At 30.1% G+C, this 24897-nt stretch overlaps 2 protein-coding genes, 4 long non-coding RNA genes and 4 pseudogenes across 11 annotated transcripts; 6 read left to right on the forward strand and 4 right to left on the reverse strand.

Annotated features, from left to right (window-relative positions):
* The first annotated feature begins 3239 nt into the window (after nucleotides 1-3239).
* AT2G04615 lies at nucleotides 3240-4176 on the forward strand. The gene is made up of 2 exons (NR_140021.1): nucleotides 3240-3792; nucleotides 3970-4176. It is a non-coding gene; the product is annotated as an other RNA (long non-coding RNA).
* On the reverse strand, nucleotides 3382-3666 carry AT2G04635. Its single transcript, NR_140022.1, has one exon. It is a non-coding gene; the product is annotated as an other RNA (long non-coding RNA).
* A 596-nt stretch (nucleotides 4177-4772) lies between the features above and the next one.
* On the forward strand, nucleotides 4773-5306 carry AT2G03955 (Cysteine-rich protein). The gene is made up of 2 exons (NM_001036237.2): nucleotides 4773-4913; nucleotides 5075-5306. The coding sequence occupies exons 1-2, from the start codon at nucleotides 4820-4822 to the stop codon at nucleotides 5212-5214; spliced, it is 234 nt and encodes a 77-aa protein (NP_001031314.1). The 5' UTR covers nucleotides 4773-4819; the 3' UTR covers nucleotides 5215-5306.
* A 4499-nt stretch (nucleotides 5307-9805) lies between these two features.
* AT2G03958 lies at nucleotides 9806-10135 on the forward strand (annotated as a pseudogene). The gene has a single exon.
* Nucleotides 10136-13668: 3533 nt separating this feature from the next.
* Nucleotides 13669-15313, reverse strand: AT2G03960 (annotated as a pseudogene). Its single transcript has 4 exons — nucleotides 15227-15313; nucleotides 14958-15123; nucleotides 13849-14019; nucleotides 13669-13750 (listed from the first exon to the last, which is right to left on the reverse strand).
* Nucleotides 15314-15565: 252 nt separating this feature from the next.
* AT2G04645 lies at nucleotides 15566-16117 on the forward strand. Its single transcript, NR_140023.1, has one exon. It is a non-coding gene; the product is annotated as an other RNA (long non-coding RNA).
* Nucleotides 16118-17652: 1535 nt separating this feature from the next.
* Nucleotides 17653-19132, forward strand: AT2G03965 (uncharacterized protein). The gene is made up of 2 exons (NM_001335208.1): nucleotides 17653-18416; nucleotides 18506-19132. The coding sequence occupies exons 1-2, from the start codon at nucleotides 18088-18090 to the stop codon at nucleotides 19092-19094; spliced, it is 918 nt and encodes a 305-aa protein (NP_001325225.1). The 5' UTR covers nucleotides 17653-18087; the 3' UTR covers nucleotides 19095-19132.
* AT2G04655 lies at nucleotides 18005-18673 on the reverse strand. The gene is made up of 2 exons (NR_140024.1): nucleotides 18286-18673; nucleotides 18005-18104 (listed from the first exon to the last, which is right to left on the reverse strand). It is a non-coding gene; the product is annotated as an other RNA (long non-coding RNA).
* A 619-nt stretch (nucleotides 19133-19751) lies between the features above and the next one.
* Nucleotides 19752-20621, forward strand: AT2G03970 (annotated as a pseudogene; the record flags this gene model as incomplete). Its single annotated transcript has 1 exon — nucleotides 19752-20621.
* A 769-nt stretch (nucleotides 20622-21390) lies between these two features.
* AT2G03972 lies at nucleotides 21391-22588 on the reverse strand (annotated as a pseudogene). Of its 2 annotated transcripts, one of them has the most exons (5): nucleotides 22506-22588; nucleotides 22311-22420; nucleotides 22060-22223; nucleotides 21707-21943; nucleotides 21391-21622 (listed from the first exon to the last, which is right to left on the reverse strand). The 2 variants fall into 2 exon arrangements; another variant differs by having other exon boundaries at nucleotides 22311-22542.
* Nucleotides 22589-24897: the final 2309 nt, after the last annotated feature.

A 24897-nucleotide genomic window follows, 5' to 3' on the forward strand; every position in this document is an offset into this window, starting at 1 on the left:
ATAAAGTTTTCTAGGACTTGACCTGTGGTACACTACATGATAATATTTTATGTTTTTATTCATAATTTTTTGTATTAAAATTATATAATTTAACTTTTTGGTGTTTTTAGATTTAATCAGTAAAACATATGTAATTTAGTAACTTTGTATTACAGATACATATTTAGATTTGTCAAAAAAGATTAACACTAATTTTGATATACTATAATGTTGATTTTTATTGGGATATCTTATATTAATATCGATCTAAACTCGTCTCATCCAAACTTATTCCGCCATATAAACCGTCTCATCCAAATCCATTCTCTCATATAAACCCGTCTCATCTAAAAAAATCCCGGTATAGAAATTCGTCCTGTAATAACTAAACATCATTTTGTTATTTTTCTTTAAATAATATATTTATTTGAAATATATATATATATATATATATATATATATCTAGTCAATTTAAACTTCTCAATCTAACTAATTAAAATTTAGTGAAAGACAAATTAAATATTACATTTTGAGCTACTTTGAGACTATCATTAATTTATGCAAGATCCAGCATAAATTAGACAAGATCCAACTTATTAATTCGGATCAAAAACAAATAAAAATCAATCCTATTAAATTCTTTAAAATGTATTTCAAAAATGTTAATATAATATATCGTATATGTGTGATAATACCTCACGTGGATAAGATTCACCAGTAGAAGTAGAAGTAGAACTAGTTGTTTCGCCATTCCGAATTGGAACCGTTCCTTTGGGACACTGCCAAGTGCTCATGTGGGCTTCCCTTGTTTGCCATTTGCTTTTAATTCTTGTTTTGATCGGCTTTGGAATTTTGGACGGTTGTTTCTGTAGAAAAAAAAGAATTGAAAACAATTATAAGCTTTAGTCAAAAAATATTATTTAAATATCAAATTTTGATTCCAAAAAAAAAAGACATAAGATGAACAAAATGATAGACAGATAAATAAATAAAAACCTGAATTTTGTGGTTTTTTAAAAGATCGTGCTGAAATGCTGGCTGGTTATATATATCGACACATTCCACACTTTCTTCATCTGAGGTCTGTGAATAAAAAACATATATTAGTAGAACTATTTCAGCTCACAAACGATAGAATACACATAATACATTAATGGACTCTATATATACATATCCCTTCATTTTAACCTAAATTGAACTTTTATAGTAAAGGAAACAGAAACCATAAGCTCAACTTTTTTTTGGTTGTTGATTGCTAGATTTATTTTAGCTTCTTATTAGACTGCAAAGGCTTCTATTTTAAGCTGACATTCTATCTAAAATGTGATGTGAATTTTGATGATCTGACCTTAAAAGGATGCGTTTAGGCATAATGTATCATCCTTCTATTTTTTCCTCAAATTTCAGAATTTGATATAAAAAAATTCCTATTGTAATTAAAAGACTATATACTAGCTACCAATTTAAACATCATTCTTCAAATTTTTTAACAATTTCACCTAATTCTTCAAGTATACTTACCTTAACGGTGAACGAAGGAGACCCTATGACGAGGGATAAAAAAATGATGATCTGAAGAAATACCGGCGAGCGACCCATAGTAGAGTCACCGGCGATCACTTTTGGCGACGAGAAATAACAAAAGGAGTCGTCGGAGAGAAGTTTGCGGCAGAGCTGAGCAGAGGATGAAGAGTAAGAGCCGTTAGAAGAAACTGTCTAGGTTAGTCGCCTTTATCGCTAAAGAGTAAGATCATCTTTGTTTAATCTTGTCTTCTTATAAAACTGAAAGGAGTCGCTGCGATGTCAATGGGCTTGTTAGTTTTGTTGTTTTTTCTCCATTTCACCATCTCTCTCACTCTCTCTCTCTCTCTTACCAGTTTTGGTTTTTTCAGTCCTTTTAGGGCAAAGTAACTGTGGGTGTAGATTTTAGTACAGACTATACTGTTTATTTTTTCATACGCTAAAACTATAATGCTTATTTACAAAAGAAACGAAATGATTTTGTTTACATATGCAAATCGAAAATAATTAAATCTTCTGTAAAAATCAACGTTTCATCTCCTTGTTATGACTTATGAGTTTTTTTGTTTTTGTTTTTCTGAGTTGACTAAAGAAGAAGACCATGCCAAGAAGACAGAGAATAGGTCCTTGTTCACTTTAACGACATAACAAAAATATTTTCGAATTTTGTGAAGTTCTTCTATTTTAATACATGAACTATAAATAGAAATATTCATTCTTTTCATGATTTTGGAACATTTCGAAAATAGAAATCTGCGGACAGTCTATCTTCTATTATTTGGTGGAGCTTTATTTCTCTGAATACCATATTTTCCTTTTGTTTGAATAGGTTAATAATTAGCAAATATGGTAAATTTGCAAGTTAGTATTAATGTTAAAGTTACGTACTACAAGATTAAGAAAATTGTTCTTCTCACTAATATATCATTTTATTTGATTGACGATATAATTAAATTAAACTTTTCCAAAACCATTAAACACTGAATTTAAAGCTAAATTTTTCAACAAAACTTAATTAAGACTTATATTTGATCTACTATATACTGTAACTTCATACCTATTTGATCATGTTTCAAAGTGCAAAACAAATCGTAGTCGTTTAGGAAAACATCTAAATTTGATCGTCATGATTGATTGTGTAATACACTAAAGATATCTACTGAAAGTCTAAAACGAAATACTTAACTGTGATATACATTTACTAATTTACCTGTATAAAAATGGGTGTTATTAAATCTTGATAATGTGGCGACAAAAGAGGGAGGGAAGGTAGGGCCTAATGGTGAAAACGAAATATTGAAAGAGACAAAGTAATCAATATTCTTTTTAAAACACTTGATGCAGTGATGCATAGTATTCCTTAATGAGTATATCATTTTGCACAACATACAAAACATATCGCTTCAAAAAATACAGTCATATCTCAAAAATATACGTTAACAACAAAAAGAAGTGTTGAACAAAAATAATTCTTAAAACTATATAAACGGGACGATGTTTTCATCTCTGGTCATATTTGTTGTACTTCATTTGTATTTTTTAGCTGTATTTCTTTTTAAGCTTGGTCTGTCGTAGATACTCGTCAATCAGTTTGCGTATGATTGTTAAATATCTCATGCATAATTTTCTTTTTTTCATCTAAAAATACTTCATTTATATAAATCAGTGTATACAAAATTATCAACGAGATTACAGATATAACCAATGGTTTATGTAACGAAGAAACGATAAAGTTTATTACGCTCCGCTTTCTTAGTCAAGTACTTAATCGTCTTCATAATTTCCGTCAATTTGGTGTGACTTTCTTGCTTGGGAATCATCTTCTTTTTACAGATGAAATACTGGTAACGCATACGGAAATCATAGGCAGCGATCCATCCGTTACATCACAAAACCTTCGAATTGATCGAAACTCTTATATAGAAAGAGATGTCATTGATCTTGGTTTTCCTTAAACCCCATTTTTGTTGATATGGTATAAACCATCTTCTGATTCTCCTATTAGCCTCCAATTACTCCTCAACATATTGCTTGTTGGGACCAAGAGAGAACGTTATCATCATCAACCATCTACAAGTCTAGTTCATCTCCACTGCCTTGTTATTAAAATTCCTTATGTCGAGGCCATGAGAGATCGTTTCCACCGTCTTCCTCTTTGCAGGAGAGAACTCTTCCATCGTCACCACCTTCCTTAAAGTTTTAGCTTTTATGTCATTGCATCGGTGTTGCAAGTTCAACCCCTGTTTGTGAAGGATGGTTTACAGAGGCTTTTTTCTATGTTCTTTTCAAAGGTTCAGCAATTTGGTGTTTTGTTGCCTTTGTTTCAGTAACCGATTTCAAGATTGCTTTCTCTGCCCTAGTTGTAGTTTCAAGCTCGAACGATAGATCACTATGTGTGCTCTTTGTTCCACAAGGCGTCTTTCCATTTCTTGTTTCTAATGTTATCAAGGTTCATGGAATCTGCAGCGATGTTGATTGCTTGAGTGTTAGGATTGTTCTTGCCTATCTTTTATCTTCTGCTTATGTATTATTTGCTTGGCGTTTGCTTTCGTACTTCGGATGGGTCCGTTTGCGACTCTTTCTTTTGAAATCATTTAAGTTTAATGAAGAATTTGTGTAGACAAAAAAAAAAACAAATTGTTGGGGTAAAAAAAGAAGCCATTTTCCCACTTCAATCTAAACCCTTTATGGTAGATAAATAAATATAAAATTTAAATTTAAATTTTGTTGAATTGTAAAATGTAAAAATCATATATAATATCATATAGAAAGCTTTTAAAAATTTATTTATAATATTATTATACATAAATCCATTCAATCAAGTCTATAGATATATATTTACTTTTGAAATATTTTATGTGCCGGTCCAAACCCAGCCAAACTAATCTCCAAAAATCCTTTAACTAGGATTTAATCTGAAAGATCTAAATAAATTGGTTTGAATGTATATATTTAAGTCTATTTCTAATGTTTTCAATGCTACTCCGGTTAGCCCACATACTTTGGCCTTAATTAATTCACATGTTTATGTATTACCAACCTGAGTACCCGAAAAAAAGAAACTTTGACCATATTTCAATGACTGTATATATCTTTGACTGTATATTCCCGTATATTTCCTATAAGGCTATAACAACTACATATGGAAATTTCATTTATGGTAAAAATAAAAATAAGTAACTAGGTTAAAAAGTGAGACTTTTTTCTAAGGAGTCCTATATATATAGCTTTTTATACAAATTTAGAGAAGTAGACTTTTCTCTTCTAGTATTTGAAAAAGAGACTTGCTTTCTTTTTAAAACTCAAAGAGGATTAAGAAATGAAAATGAATATCACAAAATCTTATGTGATTCTTTTTCTGGTAGTTGTAATGACGAACTCATTGTCTAACTCTGAGGTTTTGGTTGCACCGGGTATGTTGTTATCGTCCAATTATTTTGGTCATTTTCAAAGTAATTTTTATTGAATATTTTATTTATTTATTAAGTAAAAAAATGTAAAACCATTTTTAATGAATATGTGTGCAGTGCATATATATTTACTTTTGTTTAACATAAGTTGTTATGTGTTACAGTGATCGAAACAGCACAAAATGATGTTTGCTTTGTACCATGTACAAGTAGGTACGGACATTATGAATGTGCGTTTGATTGTATGCACAAAAGGTACAAGGATGGAGGGTGTGTTCATGGTCGATGTTGTTGTAAAACATAATATAAACCGATCAGCGATTTGAGATTTTGAATTATATATCTTTAGCATCTGATTTATGTATGCTTTTCTAAGAAATAAAACTAATTTTATTATATTGTTGTTTCTATAACTTTAGTTACTTGTACACGCGTTTGTATTTAGATAAAACTACTTAAGTTAAAACTAAATATAAAATGTTATTAAGAATATATCTTAATAAATTGTATTACTAATAAAATTTATGAAATTCATAGCCCACAAATTTGGGGTGTAGATTGATCGTATGCACAAGATGGTCGATGTTGTTGTAAAATTTATGACAAACGTATACTAAGGCGATATGTATTATATTATTAACCCGGCCGGTTACCAAAAAAATAACTTTGACCGTATTTCAGTGATTTCGCACCAATAAATACAAAATCTTACCATACATTGCAAATATACATATATATATATTGACCCAAAAGTTTACATAAATATAAATGTCAATTGTTTTACTTTAATTTCTGCACTGATTTGTTAATCAGATAAACTGAATGATATTGATTGTAAGGTTCTTACTACTTAATGAAAATAAATATCTTTTCTCTAAAATCATCAATAACATTACCTAATTAGCTACCAAAAAAACTTTGACTGTAAATATTTGACTTTATCCTACAATAATTATATGTGAATAATTTTATTTTATTTTTGTCAACATATGTGAATAACTTTTACCATCAAAATAATATTATTAATGTGTATGGAAGATTCATTTACGGTAAAACTAGGCCTCTACATAAAATCTAAAATCTGAAACCAAACAAAAAATGAATCAAATAGTCATAAAATTCATAACGGATTTTAAATACTGTATGTCTATCCGATATCTTAACCAGGACCAAACCCGATCTAAAACAAAAAAAAAAAACTGAAAAAGATATCAAAAATGAAAGTATATATTCAAAACATTAGTTGTATTTATTTATAATTTTATATCCAAAGTACCAACCTAAATATCTGAAAAGTTTTAGTTATCTTTAAATTAAAAGATCTTAGCATATTCTCATCTTACAAGAAAGCTTTGTTTTCTAAGCAAACATAGTAATTCACTAGAAACCTTCTTAGATCCACAAAATGTCTCCCTATTGTAGCCCATTTCTTGAATTTGAATCCAAAGAGATGTTGTGGTCGTCTTTTTTTCCGTCTTGTAAGCCCTCGCAATATTGGAAGTCGAACCAACCTTTAAGAACAACTTCAGAACAGCCTACACATATGACAAAGAAGAACAATACCTAAACTAACGAAAACAGAGCCGATGAACCCAGATTGTCGAAACCAAGACGAGATCTGCAAACTTCGAAGAACAGAGATGAAGTGAACCAAAAATACTTTGTGTTCCCAAAAATCAAACCTAACCGATTTGAACTAGATACCTATCTGAACCAAAACCAAACCAAATAATCATAAAATTCAAACAGATACTAAACTCTCCTATCTAATTAGGTATGACCAAAATCTAAATGTAACCATATTTTGGATCGTAACCAGATCGTTTTTAAACTGTACATGTATAAAATGGTTAATAACGTAACTGTTAAAATAGATTCGATACAGTTAAAAACTATACTAACAATAACCGTTATTTAACCGTAACTGTATCAAAACCGTTAGTTAACAATATGGTTAACTACGTGATTAAGCGTATTTAAAACCTTAAAAATGTAGTCGTAACCAATCTTTTAAGTTAAAACCTAGAAGTACGGTTAACTTCATTTTTCTAATCGATATAGTATTTTTGCAACAGTTTTTGTCGGGTTGGGAAAAATGCATTTGAGTCAATTTTGTATTCATCCATTTAATAATTTTCTTCATTAAATCTTAGTTGGGTTGGTTCAAATAAAAGAACATTCTAGATCCATTTTTAAAACTCTTACACCGGCTATGTCTATATTTAACAATATAAATATTTAGAAATCGGTCAAGATTTAAAATTATGAATCTCTTATCATCTTTGTTTGATTTTTTACCGGTTTTAAATCATCATATAATATATAAAGTTAAAAAGTCACAATTTTAGAAACAGATATATATATATATATATATATTACCCAATTGATAAAAAATGTGTGAGTTTAACGTCACACATCGGCTAAATGTTGAGACAATGATTCAGAATTATATCGTAAATGATCATCATAAATAAAATAAATTGATTTTTTGGCAGGACTTGTTTAACGGGATGGATTTTTGAATCAACATCGAAAAACAAATAAAATATTATTAATTTGTTGCTTCGATACAGGTTAAATCTGTATAATTTAGAGAAGATTGTATAAAGAAAAATTCTTTCTAATGCCCTTTTCATGATGCCCCTTTTAAACTCTACCCTTTTGTTTTATCCATTTTCATTTCTACCCTCTTTAAATTTTTAATGACCATTTTACCCCTATTTGAAAATTGTTTTAGGTTAACAAAATGAAATATTAATCGTTTTCGCCTAAAATATTCCAAAACAAATTTCCCGCCAAAATTTTTCGAAAAAACAAATTTCCCGCCAAAATTATTTTTTCAAAAATAAATTCCCGCAGAACAAACTTTTTCGCGGGAAAAATATTTACAAGGGATTTTAAAATGATTTTAAAATATTTACAAGGAATTTTAAAAGGAAGACTTACAATGGATTTTAAAAGGTTTATAAAAGATTTACAAGGGATTTGAAAAGAGTTTTAAAAGATTTACAAGAAATTTTAAAAAGGTTTTATAAGATTTGCAAGGGATTTTAAAGGGATTTAAAAGATTTACAAAAGTTTTTTAAAGGTTTAAAATTGTTTTAAAAGGATTTTAAAATATTTACAAGGGATTTTAAAAGGGTTTTAAAATATTTACAAGGGATTTTAAAAGGGTTTTAAAATATTTACATATGTTTTTTAAAGTTTTTTAAAGGGTTTAAAAGTGTTTTGCAAGATTTACAAGAGATTTTAAAAGGGTTTTAAGAGATTTACAAGAGATTTTTAAAGGGTTTAAATGGAGTTTAAAGGATGTACAAGGGTTTTTAAAAGATTTTTGAAAAAGTTACAAGAAGATCCTTTAAAAAATCATGTAAATCTTTTTAAAACCTTTTAAAATCCCTTGTAAATCTTTTAAAATCCTTTTAAAATCTCTTGTAAATGTTTAAAAACCCTTTTAAAATCTCTTGTAAATCTATTTCCCGCCAAAAAAAAATTACAATGATTTTTAAAAGTATTTTTTGGCTGAGAAAAAATTTGTTACGAAAAAAAATTTGGCGGGAATTTTTTTTTTGCCAGGAAAAAAGTTTGGCAAAAATTTTTTTTTTGGCGGAAAAATTTCAGTTTCCAATTACATGTTTCTATTAGATGAGGGTAATTTGGTCATTTTGTTCAAGAGAAAGGGTATTTTTAAAAATTGACAACATAAAAGGGTATTGTTGCAAATGAGTAGTAAAAAATGAGTAGCTTTGCAAATCAAAACAAATAAAACGTTTCATGGTATAATGTTATTTAATAACAATTGTAAGCCATACAATATAAATGTCTAAGAGAAAACACTATACAGTTTCCAAAGTTTTATCTATAATAAATAGTCATTAAATTTAGAAAACACTATTGTTAGAAAATAAATCATGGGACGGGTTAAAAATTATAGGACATGTTATATTTTGGTACATGATTATGTAGTGGATGGGTTTGAATGAATATTTATAAATATTTTAAATAATATTAGCTTGCCATTTTGATACAGTTAAAATCTTCAGTTTATTAACAATTATCTCGTGGAATCGTGGGATACAGTTACTTAATAACAATTGTAAACTATAAAATATAAATATTTAATAAATAAATATAATTTGTAAGCTTTTATATATACTAATTTTACAAAATAAATTGTCTCCTAGTATACCGCGGGCTAAAATCTAGTTACAAAGTTATTTCACTAAAACAGTACATTGCTTAAATTATTTAATGTGCCACTACTTTTTTCCATAAATCAAACAATAAGAAGTTTATATAATTATTATTTCTCCTCTTATAATCGTTTCTTAATGCTCACAACATCCTTTCTTTAGTATTATTTTTGTTTGGAATACATATTGTTAATAACTCAATCATTATAATTGTGACCATTAATTTAATTATTTGTACTTTTATTTTAAGAAAAAACAAATTGCTCATTTCCTATAGATATTTGAAACACATAATCACGTAAAATAAATATTATTTGATATATTATTATTTATTTATTTTATTATAAAAGTTAAGAAAATATAATTGTTTGCCTCATATATTAACTATATCATAATTGTAACTGTAACTGTAACCGTATATACAACAGTTAAGAAAATTTATAACTGCAATCGGTGATTAATAAACCGTAATCGAGGTCATGCCTAATCTAAATTACTCAAATTCAAGAAAAACCCCCAACCGTATTCGATCCAAAACCTGAATGTCTATACCTAAACAAAATTAAAAATAAATAAATAAGTTTAAAATTTAGACTTTTCTAGACAAAAATCGTATAAATATAGCTTTCCATAAAAATTTAGAAAAGTGACTTCTTTTTTGTTTTTCTTACACCAGAGAATTTACAGTAAGAAAAATAGAAAATGAATATCACAAAAGCTTATGTGATATTTTTCCTTGTATTCATACTAACAAATTCATTGTCCAACGTTCTGGCTTCATCAGGTTTGTTGTTTTTTTTCTAATTATTTTAAAGTCATTCTGAAGCAATTATTGAATATTTTAGTTTTCCTATCCAAAATTGTAAAACCGATTTAATGTATGTGTTTGTAGATTTTACTTTTCTTTAATATATGATTTAAACCATGTACAAGAAGGTACGGAACATTTGAAAATGTTTTCATGACTGTTTCCTCAAAGGATACAAAGATGGAAATTGTGTTGCTGGACGATGTTGTTGCAAAAATTTATAGAAATCGATCAGCTTTTGTACCATTGAATTATGTTTTCTTATCATCAGATTTATGCATGCTCTTCAATGAAATAAATACAATTAATGTTGATAACTATATGATGCTTAGTTAGTTGTGTTTGTGTTTATAAAACAAACTTGTATTAAGTTTGTGCTATGCAAATGCCCAAAATTGAAAATTTACAAAACTTAATAGAAATTTGTATTCTAACTTTTTTTTTTTTTTAAAGAGCCAATTTTATAACTCTATAACCAGCGAGAGAGAAATGGGCAGGTGTGCAGTGTTTCAGGTTGGTATCTTAATGTGTAATGAGTCATTCGAAAGGTTTCTTGTTTCAATGGCATCTACTAGCTTTTCTTATACTTTTTGAGGTTTTTGGTGTCGGATCAATATCATAGAGCATTTCTATTAATTAAGGGTAAAACCTACCGATTAAAATCATTTTTAAAAAAGTATGAAAAAGAAGGTATGAGAAGTTTTTGTTTAAAATATATCATCAGTTCTTAACAAAAAATCTTACACATGTCATTTACTTAGCGGTTTAGTTGTTAAGACTGATGGAGGTTCTCTAAGTAAGGCATTGGAATGCGTTCGATTTTTGGTTTTTCTTTGGCTAGGTTGCGGTCGGTATTCTGTTGTAGGTAGTTGAGATTTTATATCAACTCATTAGGGTTATAGATGATTTAGTATATTGCCCCCTTGCTAAGTTATCTGTAGGATTCTTCATCTTGGTTGTTCTTAATGCTAGTTTTAGATTGATCACCTAGAACTTGATTTCAGGTAATAGGTATACCCACCATAAGTATCTTTTACCAGAACTACTATTTAACGAGCCTAGTTTATAGGTGTGTAATAAGAATTGGCCTATCTACTAAAGTAAATTTATCAAACTCGTTTAACAAGCATATTTAGGTATAAGATTTCACAGCACATCACCGAAAAGCTTAGCTCTAGGCATAGTGAGTTTCACGGAACATCACCGGTTATTCAATAATTAGAGTTTGAGTTTAAAAACGGTTTGATAACAACCTACCTATTTCTAGATATACTAATCATATGTTTCCTTAGAATACCCTAAACATGACGTTTTATTATATTTTATTTTACATCTATCTCATAATCTATTTTTTGCTTTTTGTTTTATTTTATTTTCTTACTTATTTGTTTAGCTTAATTCGAAACCATTAGTCTATTGTGTGATCCGAGGGTTTTGTGGAATTCGATCTTAACGTACTACTATCGATTTCTTATTTGAGAGAGTGGTCTTACAATTAATTTGACCTATGTGGTCGGTATTCTGTTGTGGGTAGTTGAGATTTTAATAACTTCACAGTCTGAACATTAAAAAATATGAATTTCAAGGGTTCAGAGGATGGATTGCCAATTTTGAGTACTCATGTTTTCGGCATATATGAGAAGAATTGACGTGTCATCTTTCATGAATCAAGGTCTGGTATGGCCTGTATTGACGTTATAAGGGCTGGTTCTTTATTGGTAGGTTCTCATCCCTTACACGAATTTTCAGAGCCTTATTTGTTTTTCGAAGAAGAAAATTTAAGTAGAGGGTTTGGTTCTACGTTTTCGAAACGTACATATTTATATCTGAAGTTTGATACAAATTTTGTTTTACATACTCATATCATATATATTGTTTTTATATGCATATTACTTCTCTCTTCTTTTTGAAGTCATAAATCAAATATACATATATATATAAGGTGATAGGTTATGAAACAAAATACAATTAATGTTATTTTTTTAATGGTTGGTTATGTGTGATAACCAAATTTACTAATACAATTAAGATATAGCACCTAATTTAAAAAGTTAAGAGACTGACACGAGGGGTTGATGAAAATTACCATTTTCGTGTTTGTTTTTTCTTAATGAAATGTGAAATTGATTAATCAACTTAAACTATACACAAAGTGTTTAATCATGTAAAAACAGAGTTCTTATAGTGAGAAGGGAGAATACTAATGGGCCAACATAGTTACAAAACTTTACTCTACTCAATAAAATTAAATCTATAACCTTTGTAACATTTATTTTACATTTTAGAGTTAAAATCGAAAATAAAATATGGAAATAACTAAATAATAATGAAAATGATGAAACTAAAGTAAAAAATAAGCGAACTCAATGCTAGAAAAGAGACTCCTGAATGCATATGGTCTGGCCCTCCATACAAAATGTAACTACCCCAATCATCTCTAAACATCGCTCTGATGTTGTAGAACTTAGGGTCGTCTACTAGTACTCCTACATCACGAACGGACTTGAATCTGTTGTTATCGACAATCTCCAAATTGTGAAAGTAGCTAACTTTTCTGAAGCCTCCGTCGGAGAAGCGACCAGATCCCATTTGTGTTGTTGTGTGTCGGCCAAGACTTTGTGAATTCACGACCTCACCACCCCATTGCACGTCGTCTGCATAAGCTAAATTTGGGAAAATTGTACCTGGCCAATATCCAACCAATGAATGGTTGGATCCCAAACTCAGCCACCAGTTTTCGGACTCTTGATCCTACATAATTATTTATAAATAACGATATTTAATTTTTAATTTTGAAATGTAAAATTTGTTACGTTAAAATAAAAGTTTTTAACAGCAAACTAACTAACTTTCCATACTGATACAGTGATCTCAAATTGTTTACCCTCGAATGTAGAGACAGGAGTAATGGTGCCTCCAAGAATAATGGTGTTACTTGTTTGTATGAACCACGACACTGAAGGTTGTAGCATCCGGTTACATTGTAGGTGTCGCTCTGAATAAAAGTTTATATTATTTTTGTAAGTAAACTTATCGAAGTCATGTTATTGTACATGGTTTTAAATTAAGTATTTCAAAATAAGCAATGCACTAAAACTCTTTACTATATATGCATTAAAAGTGAAACTACGTAAAATTTAATATGATATTTAAAAAATTTCTTTTAGAATTAATACTAGCAAATGAAAATTTAATCTGATTAGAAATTGAGAGTGTAATTGTTAAGGATGAGAGTTACTATTTGCATTCAAGCTATGTAATATATACCTCTAAATAGAAGGACTAGTTGAGAAAATTATTCTTTGATTGTCTTTTGGTAAACTCTATATGGAATAACTAAAATCGTAATTCTGATAACTTAAATCAAGAGATTACACTTAATTGAGTAATTAAACTTTCAAGTTTGAAAACCAAAACTACCGTTCAAATCATATTTTAAGATATTCGAATATGTTTGATATTTTGTATTCACTATATGTCTATATTGTCGGATCGGATCTCTATTTCTTTTACAGTAGTTTTATGCACATTTTTCCTTTTAAATTCGACTAGATTTCATTAAAACAAAGGGACTGGATTTATGTGCAGATACAATAATAGTGTTTGTATATAAAAATTATATTTCTCCTTTAAAACGAAGGTTAGTATTACTTCATACTAGTTAATTTTTAAACAATTCTAAAAAATAACTTAACATTTTAGATTAATGGTCTTAATAGTAATAATAATCCTTATTTTTATTGTAAGACATATGAGATAAAATGAATCAACTTTTTTTATGAACCACACTTAGTTACTTATTGTCTTGACTTATTGTCTTGATACAAATCCGGTGAAACCTAAAAAATAAAAAAAATAAATAGTATAAAATGTATTAGTCATTATGTATATATTAAAAAACAAAAAGTAATAATAACACCATAAATTTGAAACATACATGCCAACCAACTTCAATGCTGTTAAGATCGTTCCTGTCGTAACTTCCCGAAGTAATCCAAATTTGTGACAAGCTAAACTCGCCTTCTGCTTCTACGGTTGGGTTCTACACATTCATCGTAGCCTTTGCTCCATACATTTTCGGATGAGTTTCTGTCTTTACGACCGCATGCTGTTATTTTTCAAGTTATAATGTCAATTACTAAAACAGACAATAAATATGATGTTTGTAAAATAGGTATGCTTCTATCAGTCACATATGTAATTGTTTAAATATTATAAGATTTTCGCACATGTTTAATTTAAAAATTGTAGCAGTGATTCTTCTAACCTTAATTTTACTTTCTAACAATAATAATCAAATAAAAACTTATATTTAACAATAATAATAAAATAAAAACTTATATTTACCAGTAAAGGTTAGTGTATACTGTATAGGTTACGCAAGTTTTATCCTTAATAATAAAATCTTATAAGGGTACACTCTGAACTATGAAGCAATACACGCAGATTTTTTTTTGTTTTTTTTTGTTAAAACGCCTTCTTAGTTACGTTCTTATACACAAAATTTAAAACATCTAACTTTTTCAAAGAAAAAAAAAAACCTAAAACATTTATCAATTAAAAACGGAATCAATATATAAACAGTTATGATATTTAAACAGAAAAAGAATTTATATAACCATATAATTTAAGACAAAACCATAAATATTAATAAATAAATTTTTATATTTAATTACATATTTATTTACAAACAAAAGTGATTACTACCACATTTCGTGTATCGTAGTCATTAATTTGTATTTTAGACATGAGATTCAATGGATTATTTCCAGGCTGATGTAAGAAAAAGGTATATATATAATATATTCAGGCCCAGTCTAGTCGTTGGTAAAAGTGGACAAGGCCCATAAATATTTGTAGAAAATTTTCGTTAATATTTTCCTTAATGTAATGGATTTACTAATTACTATATAAACTATAACAATGAAACCATATGTAGGTTGGTAATCAAGTGTTTTCTTAAAACAATAGATTTTGTGTTTTTATCAAATAAAAAAACGTTAGAATTTGTTGTCATTAACCATGTATATGATAAATTGATAATACCTCGTGTCGATAAGTTTTCACCGGTAGAAGTAGAACTAGTCGTTTCGTCATTCCGAACTGGAACCGTTCCTGCTGGGCACTGCCAAGTGCTCACGTGGGCTTCCCATGATTTCCATTTGCTTTTCTTTTTTATTTCGAGCGGTTTTGGAAATTCGGATGGTCGTTCCTGTATAAAAAGAAGTTTTTGATTATTAATATCCTATATAAACTGATTATCAACACATAAGACAATTGATAATTGAATAAAATGATAAACATTTTAAAGAAACCTGGATTTTGTGGTTTTTTAAAAGATCATGATAAAATGCTTTCTGGTCATATATATCAACGCAGTCGACTTTTTCTTCATCTGAGGTCTGTAACAAAAAAACAGACAAATATATTAATGTATGACTTCTAAATAACCTCATCAATTGGACTATATATATATATATATATATGTATCCATTCACTTTAACCTAAATTTGAGTCGCCGAAACAGAACCTCTTAGTCTTATGCTAAACTAAAGACCGCTCATTTGTTTTTTTGGTTCTTCATCGCTAGATTTTAGTGTCTTATTAGACTCCAAAGACTTCTCTTTTGAGCTGACTTTCTAGCTAAAAGTATGATCTTTAGTGCAATTAACCTTCAGAGGATGCGTTTAAGCATTACACAATTCTGCGGAATATTTAAAATTCTTTAATTTCCAATCCTTCTATTTATCCATCGGAATTTTTTTATATTAGCTAATTCCAAAATTTGTGTTTTGAAGAAGTAGGTATTTGTACCTTAATGGTGATGAACGAATTCGAAGGGGAAACTATCACGAGGCCTAGAAAAAAGATCATCCATAGCATCATCAGCAAGAGCTCCATTGTAGAACTCTTTTTCTGTGTCACGCTTCCTCTCTCACCTTTGATATCTTTGTGTCTCTCTCTCCGGCGATCTATCTCTTTTACCGGCCGGCGATCTTTCTCACTAGCGATATCTCTCACTCTCTCCGTTTCTTAGTCGAACCCACACACCTCTCTCTCTCTCAATAGATTCATCTTTTTCTAGCTCAGCCATTGATCAGTCTCTCTCTTCACCTCCTTCTTAATTTAGTTGTGTTTCTATTTTTCAGCATGTCTCGTTCGCTTCCCAGTTTTGTTTTTTCAGACCTTTTAGGGCAAAATAAGTGTGGTTATTAGGTTGTAGATATTTTAGTAGAGACTACTGCTAATTTTTTCATACGATAAAATTATAATGCTTGTTTATAGAAGAAAAACGATTTTGTTTATATATGAAAATCTAAAATATTAAAATCTCCTGTGAAAATCAACATTTTTGACCTTCTCGATTTTAATTATGATCATTCATAGTTAATAAATTGTTATGAGTTTCTTTTTTTTTTATGAGTTGACTAAAGAATGAGAACACCATGTTCGCTTTAACGACATAACAAAAATGTTTTCTGAAATTTGTGACGTTCTTATATTCAATACATGGACTATAAATAGAAATATTCATTCTTTTCATAATTTTGGAACATTTCGAAAATAGAAACCTGCGGACACTCTGTCTTCTATTATTTGGTGGAGCCTATATTTCTGTGAATACCATTTTTTCTTTTTGTTTGAGTAGGTTAATTAGCAAATGCTACATTTTGCAAATTAGTATTGTTAACGTTACGTACTGCAAGATTAAGAACATTGTTTTTGTAACTAGCTAATAGATATTTTATTTTATTTTATTTTAACAATATAAATTAAACTTTTCCAAAGCAATTAAACACTGACTTTAACAAAATCAAACTTCTCCAAAGAACATTGTTTTTGTAACTAGCTAATAGATATTCATACCTATTTCATCGATCGTATTTCAAAGTGCACAAATTTCCTAGCCGTTTAGGAAAACATCCAAATTTTGATCACGATGAACTGATTGTGTAATATTAAATTCTTAAATTTTAATTTATTTTTTTAGTGTATGACTAAAAATATCTACCGAAAGTCTGAAACTAAATACTTAAATGTGATTTACAACATTAACTAAGTTTTTTTGACAGAAAACTGAAAAATTAAATTCGGTGGTTCGCTATACAATTTCTTTTAACAAAACTTTCTTAGATTATATTTAGTCCACAATATGATATAACATGTTTACTAAAAATACTGTGATTAAGTTTAACAAACATTATACAAATTTTTGTTTTTGGAATATATATACAACAGGAATTAAATTTGTCAACAAAAACTTTAAGACTTATTAAGATAATTATATACTTTAAACAATATACTTCCCAGTTAAACTAAAACAATGTACTTCCCAGTTAAACTAAAATTGAGTAATAATAAATATGCATGATAATTACTAAAATTGAAGTTAGCATTACTAAAATTGAGTAATAATAAATGATAAATAAGCATTAAACAAAAACTAAAATTGAGTAATAATAAATAGTAATAGTTAAACTAAAACATTTCCACAGCTTCGTCCACTTTTCCATGAAACTAAAGACAATTATCTGTTATTTGTTTTTAAGTATATTTATTACTATTACTCAATTTTAGGATAAAACTAGATTTTAAAAATAAATGTTAAAATAAAAGGTTGAAAGGAATGGGAAAAAGGTGGTCCACACTCCAGACAGTAATGGTATTAAGTTTTGAGAATGTGGCAACAAAAGAGGGAGAAAAGGTAGGGAGGGCCTAATGGCAAAAACATAAAAATGAAAGAGACAAAGCAATCAATATTCAAAAAAAAAAAACACCTGATGCATAGTACTCCTTAATGAGTATATCATTATCCCTTTAACGAAACCTCTCAGACACCATTATCGAGGTCGCATCGAAATTTAACTTCTCCGGCGCCGGTAGAGCCTTTGCTCGCCGGCGTCGGGACTCCTCTCTTCCTTTACGCTATCGTTTCAAAAAAACTGTTGTTGGGCTCTATTTTTCTCCTGTTCTCCGTAAACTCTCCCACATATCCAAAGTTATCTCGGGTTTTTCGGTCGAGATCTTGCTCACGTTTTCCTTAAGATCCGTTACCCCGAAAACCTTCGCGATTCTCGTCGTTCGTCCTACTTGTCGTCTCCCCTCGAAGTCAAAACCAGCACCTCCTGACTCCTCGCCGTGGGATTCAAATCCCACCACTAAGTTCTTTGCTTGGATGTTGCGGGACCAGAGCTCTGCATTGACGCTGGAGTCGAAAAAGCAAAAGACGGCGGAAGAATCATTCACAGCAGCTCGATCATCATCTTTAGAAGCTCCAACCCTACTAGATCTTGCCACAGAATTTCAATCTATGTTGACCGGAATTGTTTCGCCGCCTCAGATTGGGAGGAAGACAAAGGTAAAGCTGCTTAACCTAATCATGCTGAATGTCTCTCAGTTTGGGCCAGGCCCAAGAGTGCTCTACATCCCCTGCAGCCCATTAGACATTCTGTCTCAGCCCAACAGGAAAGTCTTCGGCAGAAGCCCAACTTTCATAAGGCCCAGGTCTGTTCTTTTTTTCTTATTGGCAAGACAACGTTTGACGATCTCTTACTCGGTAACAGAGGGTAATGGACGCCTTCTTAGTTTTGTAGTGAGAGAGTTAGGTTGGTCTTGTCTTTCCTTTTCATAAAACCTGGTGGTTACTTTAACTCGGTGGTTAGTTTAACTCGGTGGATAATCGTTCTTAATCATTCCGTCTCAAGCATAAGGGACGATGCATCTCAACTCTCTCGAACATTTCTGGAGAAACGGCCTTGGTATGTGCAACTTAACTCTTTCTCAAGCCCTTATACTTCAATGATGGATGGTAGTCTTTCGATTGGCCATGGACACCAATCTAGCTTCGCATCTTTCATTTGGTTATGGCATTGTGATTATCTATGGCGTTTCCCACAAACCTTCTTCACCCTTTGGCCATTAATTCCATCGAAATCCTATTTAGAACTTTTCAAAAGCTCTTATGCGTCGACCGCACGAGCCTTCATTGACCACCAGCTGGTCCGGGAATCCTCGAAGCTCGTCTTCAACCATGTTTACCTCTTGGTTTCAACAGATTCTCCAAGTCTTGCAAGCTTCTTAAAGCCGATCACAACTTTGGAAAACTCATGGAACCCTTATCTTTATGTTCCTTATAATGTTTTACTTTTAGTTTGTATGAATTCTCCTCCTTTGAAGTTTTAATGAATGAAAGTATTTTGCCCAAAAAAAAAAAAAAAAAATGAGTATATCATTTTGTACAAATTCCAAAAACATATTGTTTTAAAGAAAAACTAATAGTCATATCTGAAAAAATACTTTAACAATAGTTTACGTATGAATGTATGATTGTTAAATATCTCATGTATAGTTTATATTTATATTTTTGTCTATATTAAAAAATATTCACATCAATAAATAAGAAACTATAATCTTCAATAATTCCTATGATACTTTTCTTCAAAGCAATCATAAATCTATTTGATATAAAATTCACCAAATATAAAATAAATACATATAAAATAATAAGTCTATATTTAAAAAATTAAAAATTATAAACACTAACCCGTCCAAACAAAAAACTCTTCGAACTTCAAAAAATAAAATGGGTTGACTCTTGCTCTTGTAATTATAAGTTGTTAATTAGGCTTTATTATTAAATATTTAATTTTATTTTTAAATAAATCTTAAATAAAATAAAAGATTTTATCGGGCTGTAAAAAACAAGACGGAAAATTAAAAACTCAGAACTATTAATTGTAAGAATTATTAATGAAATCTTTATTTGACAATGATATTACTTGTATCTATATTAATATTTTTGAAGTATATTTTAAGTAATTCAATCTGGTCGATTTGTTTTTAATTGATTTAGGTATCTCCTCTACTTGCGCAGTTGCTGAAGCCCTCTCAATGCACCGTCGTCATTGTCATAGGTCTGTTTTGCTCAACCAGATTGAGGATGAATTAGAGTCCCTAAACTCACGTTCTACTCATTCCGGGAAGGACGTTTCTCTTTGGAAAAGAAACAATGGCACTTTCAAGAATGTTTTCATCTCAAGTGAAACTTGGCATGAGATACGACAACCTAATCCAATATGTGAATGGTACAAAGGTGTATGGTTTCCCAAATCTACACCTAAGTACTCTTTCATAACATGGATCGCAGTTCATAATCTCTTAGCGACTGGTGACAGAATGCTCAAATGGAATGCTGCCGTAAGTGGTAACTGTGTCTTGTGTGATGAGGATATCGAAACAAGGGACCATCTCTTCTTCTCTTGTTCATATTCGCCTCAGGTTTGGTCCGCTCTCACCCGAAACTTGCTTGGACAACACTACACAACTCATTGGGAGTCTCTGATTTCCATTCTTATGGCTTTACCAACTCCAAAGCTCCATCTCTTTGTCTTGCGTTATGTGTTTCAGTTATCTATCCATAGTGTATGGCGGGAACGAAATGGGAGGAAACATGGGGAACCACTAACTCCACCCAACATGCTAGCAAAAATGGTCGATAAAAATGTCTGAAACCGGCTTAGTACCTTGCTGGACTCCCCTGCATACGAAGGCGGGCTACGATATTGGTTCCATACTCATCCGCACTAACTATTTTTCAGTTGTTCGTCTTTAATTTTTATTCTCAAACCTTCAGCTTGATGTTGCATTTATTGTAAAACTGTCTTTTTTGGTGAATAAATTTAACATTCATACCAAAAAAAAAAAAAACATGTTCACATGTATAGTGGTTTGAGTGATATAAGTATCAAAAGAAAATCACTAAGGGAGAGAGGCTAAACTTAGGAAGTAAGGAAGAAGAAAAGATGCGGTAGTGAATGGAAGTAGAGTTTGGGGGTCAATATAGGGTTCTGGGAGCATCGGGTTGTCACCATTCTTGGAAATTGCAATAAGTGTGAGGAGCAAAGAATACTCACGAGGATCAAACAAAGTGGACGTAATTAATCTTGATCAAGTCAATGGAGAACATCTTGTCAATTTTCAATAATGCTTAGCCACTTTTGTGGTTAGTGAACCGCTAAACGTGTTGCATACCATCTCCATTTGTCTCCGAAATCCACACGACCGGGGTCATCGTTAGGCTACCTATTTGCATATAAGTTGATGCTGCCTCAATAATCGGATTGGGAACTACTGGAAACATCTTCGTGTGAAGATCAAAAGCAACCAACTTAGTCTTCTCTGGCCTGAACCAATAAAGCCATCCGTTTGCAAAAGTTGGTACTTGAACGTTTTGTGTCCATTGAAAAGGAGGAGGAAGCGGAGTCACCTGCCTCCATCGCTTGACACGAAAATCGAAATCCTCCCGCGATGAGGTGTAGTTGTCGTTATTCTTATGTAACTAGACTAGTCTTTTCCAAATCCTGGGAGAGAGAACTCTACGTTGTCCTAGGATCTAAATAATGCTTCTTCTCCATCGATTATAGGATTGTCTCTGTGTCTCCTTATAAACGAACACATGATATGTCTAACCTTCTTGAAATAAAAGAAATGTAGTTTTGGTTTAGAAAAAAAATGTCGTGGATCCCAAAGACTACATACTCAAATCAGACAAAGACCTATTATATACACATATTAAAGACCTAGAAAAAAAAAATATATTGATTACTGCTGCCTCAGTTGGTCAAACTTCTCTGATATCAACAAAAGGTTTTCCTCTATAGCTTTGTAGTTTATGAATGAATCTTATCAGTTGAGTCAACCAAATATAACACCTGTTATTCAAACATATAAATATCAGATATAAAGCACAAATCCACAATCTTTTTATGAAGATGAAATGGATATTAAGGGTAAACCTTAGTAGTTTGTGGCACTTTCTCCAAGAAATAAGAGTAGTCACTTTTGAGAAGGTAGTAAATACTCGTTTGGCTCTCTCCCATATGATCGATGTATTCATCCAAGCTTGTCAATTCTTCACTCTTTGAAAAAAAGAATCTGAGCAGTGGCATTATGAGTCTATGGTTATCGATATCTTCTTCAATGCAACCCCATTTTAGGAATCTGCCATAATTGTAGTAAAAATTCTTGTAACCCTGGCCATCAATCCCCACAGAAATGTCAGACTTTATCAGCTTCAATCCCCACATAAATGTCAAGAATTTATCAGCTTAAGAAAACAAAAACTAGTAAAGGTAAATGATCTACGGACCTCTTTGTCTTCACTTTGAGAGATCTCTTGGATCAAGTCAAAAGTTTTTCTTTGAGCCTCTTTACGATTCTGCAGATTTTTGAGCTTTCATGTAGAGTTTCACAGGAATCACCAAAAGGAACATCAGTCCACCACAACCCTCATAAAGCTAAAGTACCTTGGACCTGCAAAAGATTGCGAGACAAGTTAAAACAAGAATGGAAATATATATACTTTAAAAGAGACTGTACAATACAAAAACATGAACTCACCATCTCAAAATCAGAGGCAAACACACGTTTAACAAAGAATTGAATGTTGCTTTTGACATTGAAACATCCATCGCAGGGATGAACAAGATTGTCCTGAACTCAATCTCACCCTTCTTAGCCTTCAAGAAATCACAAATATAATGGTTCCACTCAAAAGAACCTAAGTATTGTAACTAAAAGGTACAAAGCAAGCACCTCATTTTAAAAGTTTTTGTAAGCCATGATATCGACAAAGTGGAAAGATTTTTTTTATAAAATTTATTGTATTCGCCATCTTCATAAGTCTTGAATATCTTAAACGCCTGATCGTACTTGTCTTTCTCATTGGATGACATTACTCTTTCATATGTACTTTTCTTTATTGAATAGATGGTGACTTTTCATCTATATGAGATGGCGTCGGATTGAATAGATGGGACGCTTAAGTTGTATGAAGACTTGAGAAGCATGTGTTTCAAAGAGACTTTGAAATTTTTATACTTTACTATTATCCTCTAGGTTCCAAGCCTATAAAGTAAAATAGCAAGAAGAAAAAGATTGTCGGCTACCTGAAATATTGCAGAATACATGGCCATACGCGCCAAGTAAACTAAAAGACTTTCAACTACCAAACATATATGGACTGCATGACCACATATATGAATTATATGGTGTCATGTCGTCAACATCATAAACATATAATCTCAGGTTAACTGGTTGACTAACTCCGCCATTGACCAATAAAATATTTAAAACTAATTTTTAATATTAAAAATATTAATTTTATTTGATATTGTATAACAAAAAAACACATTTAATATCCAATATAAATATATTTTGTATATTTATTTAGTGCATTAATTCTTATAATAGTTAGTTATTTTTTCAATTTCAAAACTAAATTAAGAGAATAAACATTTTTTAAGATATGAACTATTCATGTATTAATAGTTAGTTTTTTAAGAAGTTCTTTGTTTTATTTGCTAAATATTTTTAAGCAATAGTAACTTTTTTCTTATAGTATCAATTCAAAAATTTTAACTTTAAATTTGATTAAATATTTATTAAAATTTTATTTTTGAATTTCAAAATTTATGGTGCAAAATTTAGACGAAAAAGTTATATACTCAATTATTTTTCATATTACTTTCTTATGTAACTCATATAATCATGTGTTTTGGGTTTTGGGTTTAATTGTAATGATTTATTTTCTAATGAAAAAAAGTTCCTATACTTAATTGTTTCTAATAAGATTGTTTTGGTTTTAATTTAAATTTTTATATCTTAAAAATTTTAAATCATTTTTTAACATTCTTAGTTTAGTTTTGAAATTGAAAAAGCTAACTATTATAAGAATCAATGTATTGAATATATATGCAATATATATTTATAGTAGGTAGATTTTTTTTTTTTTTGATTATACAAAACCAAATAAAACTATAGTATTTTTTAATATTAAACCAATTGACCGGTGAACCTGACTTTTATTACGTTCATAGCCGTCATCTTTAATAGGGGTGGGAATTTTAACCAAACCGAACTGATAACTCAATGTATTTATTTAATTAATTAATAATATTACATATTATTAAATATGTAATTGCTTGCACTTTTAATTTTTTCATGGTTTATTTGAATTATTAAACTTAAATTTACAACTTAAACTTGTTGCTTAAGCAAACGATAATGAACGAAATAATTTTTTTTGGTTACATTGATTAGTCTTTTAAAACCAAATTAAAACCAAACCAAACCAAACCAAACCAAACCGAATATAGATTGACCCAAACTCAAACCAAACCATACTAAGAGTGCCTCTAATGTAGGGTTGTAATGCAATTTTTCAGAGGTTCTCTTGATATTTTGGATCAAAAATAAATCAAAATAGAATTAAAATGATAGAGGCGTTGGAGATAGGCGACACGTATCTAAATTGTATTGGTTGTGCATGGATAATTTTTTTTGTCTCTTAAAAGGTTTTGAAAATATATGATTATTAGTGACATAATATTTAGTCTGTGATCGACTATATTGACATAAAAACGACATAATTGTCATCCTTTTCACTATGTTTTGTATTTATAATTATTGAATGCTTTAAATATTTGGAGCAGTCACCTAGCAAAGTTATTGAATGGGTTCGTTCAGTGGTACATAAATGATAAAAATTCTCAAAGGAGAATCATCTTTATTTGCATCATATCAAGAAGTAATTTGTAAAGATGTCGAGCGTGCATTTGGAGTATTGCAAGTTTGGTTTCACATTATTAGAAACCTAACTCTTATTTGGGATAAAGAAAAAAATAGGAAATATTATGTGAGCATGTATCATGCTGCACAATGTAATTGTTGAAGACAAACGAGATAGATACACTCTGTTTGATGTTGAGAAATTCAAGTTGAAGCAAACCAAACTTCAAAAGTCGATTTATCGTATTCTACATGTATGCCTACAAATCTCAGAGATTTTATGAGCATTCAAAATCAAGTTTGTGATTGAGAGATACATCTACAATTGAAAGGTGATTTGGTGAAATCTATATGAAAAGAAATGCATAACAATCAACAGAATAACTGATCGTTTTTGTTTTTTTTTGTTTTACATCTA

The sequence above is a fragment of the Arabidopsis thaliana genome, chromosome 2, assembly GCF_000001735.4.
Source record: "Arabidopsis thaliana chromosome 2, partial sequence".
Taxonomy (NCBI): Eukaryota; Viridiplantae; Streptophyta; class Magnoliopsida; order Brassicales; family Brassicaceae; genus Arabidopsis; species Arabidopsis thaliana.

Bases quoted from the DNA above. Each gene is read 5' to 3' on its own strand.
- AT2G03955 (NM_001036237.2), top strand. From the start codon at position 4,820: ATGAAAATGAATATCACAAAATCTTATGTGATTCTTTTTCTGGTAGTT. The intron at 4,914-5,074 runs GTATGTTGTTAT...TATGTGTTACAG, and splicing joins TGAGGTTTTGGTTGCACCGG to TGATCGAAACAGCACAAAAT.
- AT2G03965 (NM_001335208.1), top strand. From the start codon at position 18,088: ATGTTGCGGGACCAGAGCTCTGCATTGACGCTGGAGTCGAAAAAGCAA. The intron at 18,417-18,505 runs GTCTGTTCTTTT...TTAGTTTTGTAG, and splicing joins CCAACTTTCATAAGGCCCAG to TGAGAGAGTTAGGTTGGTCT.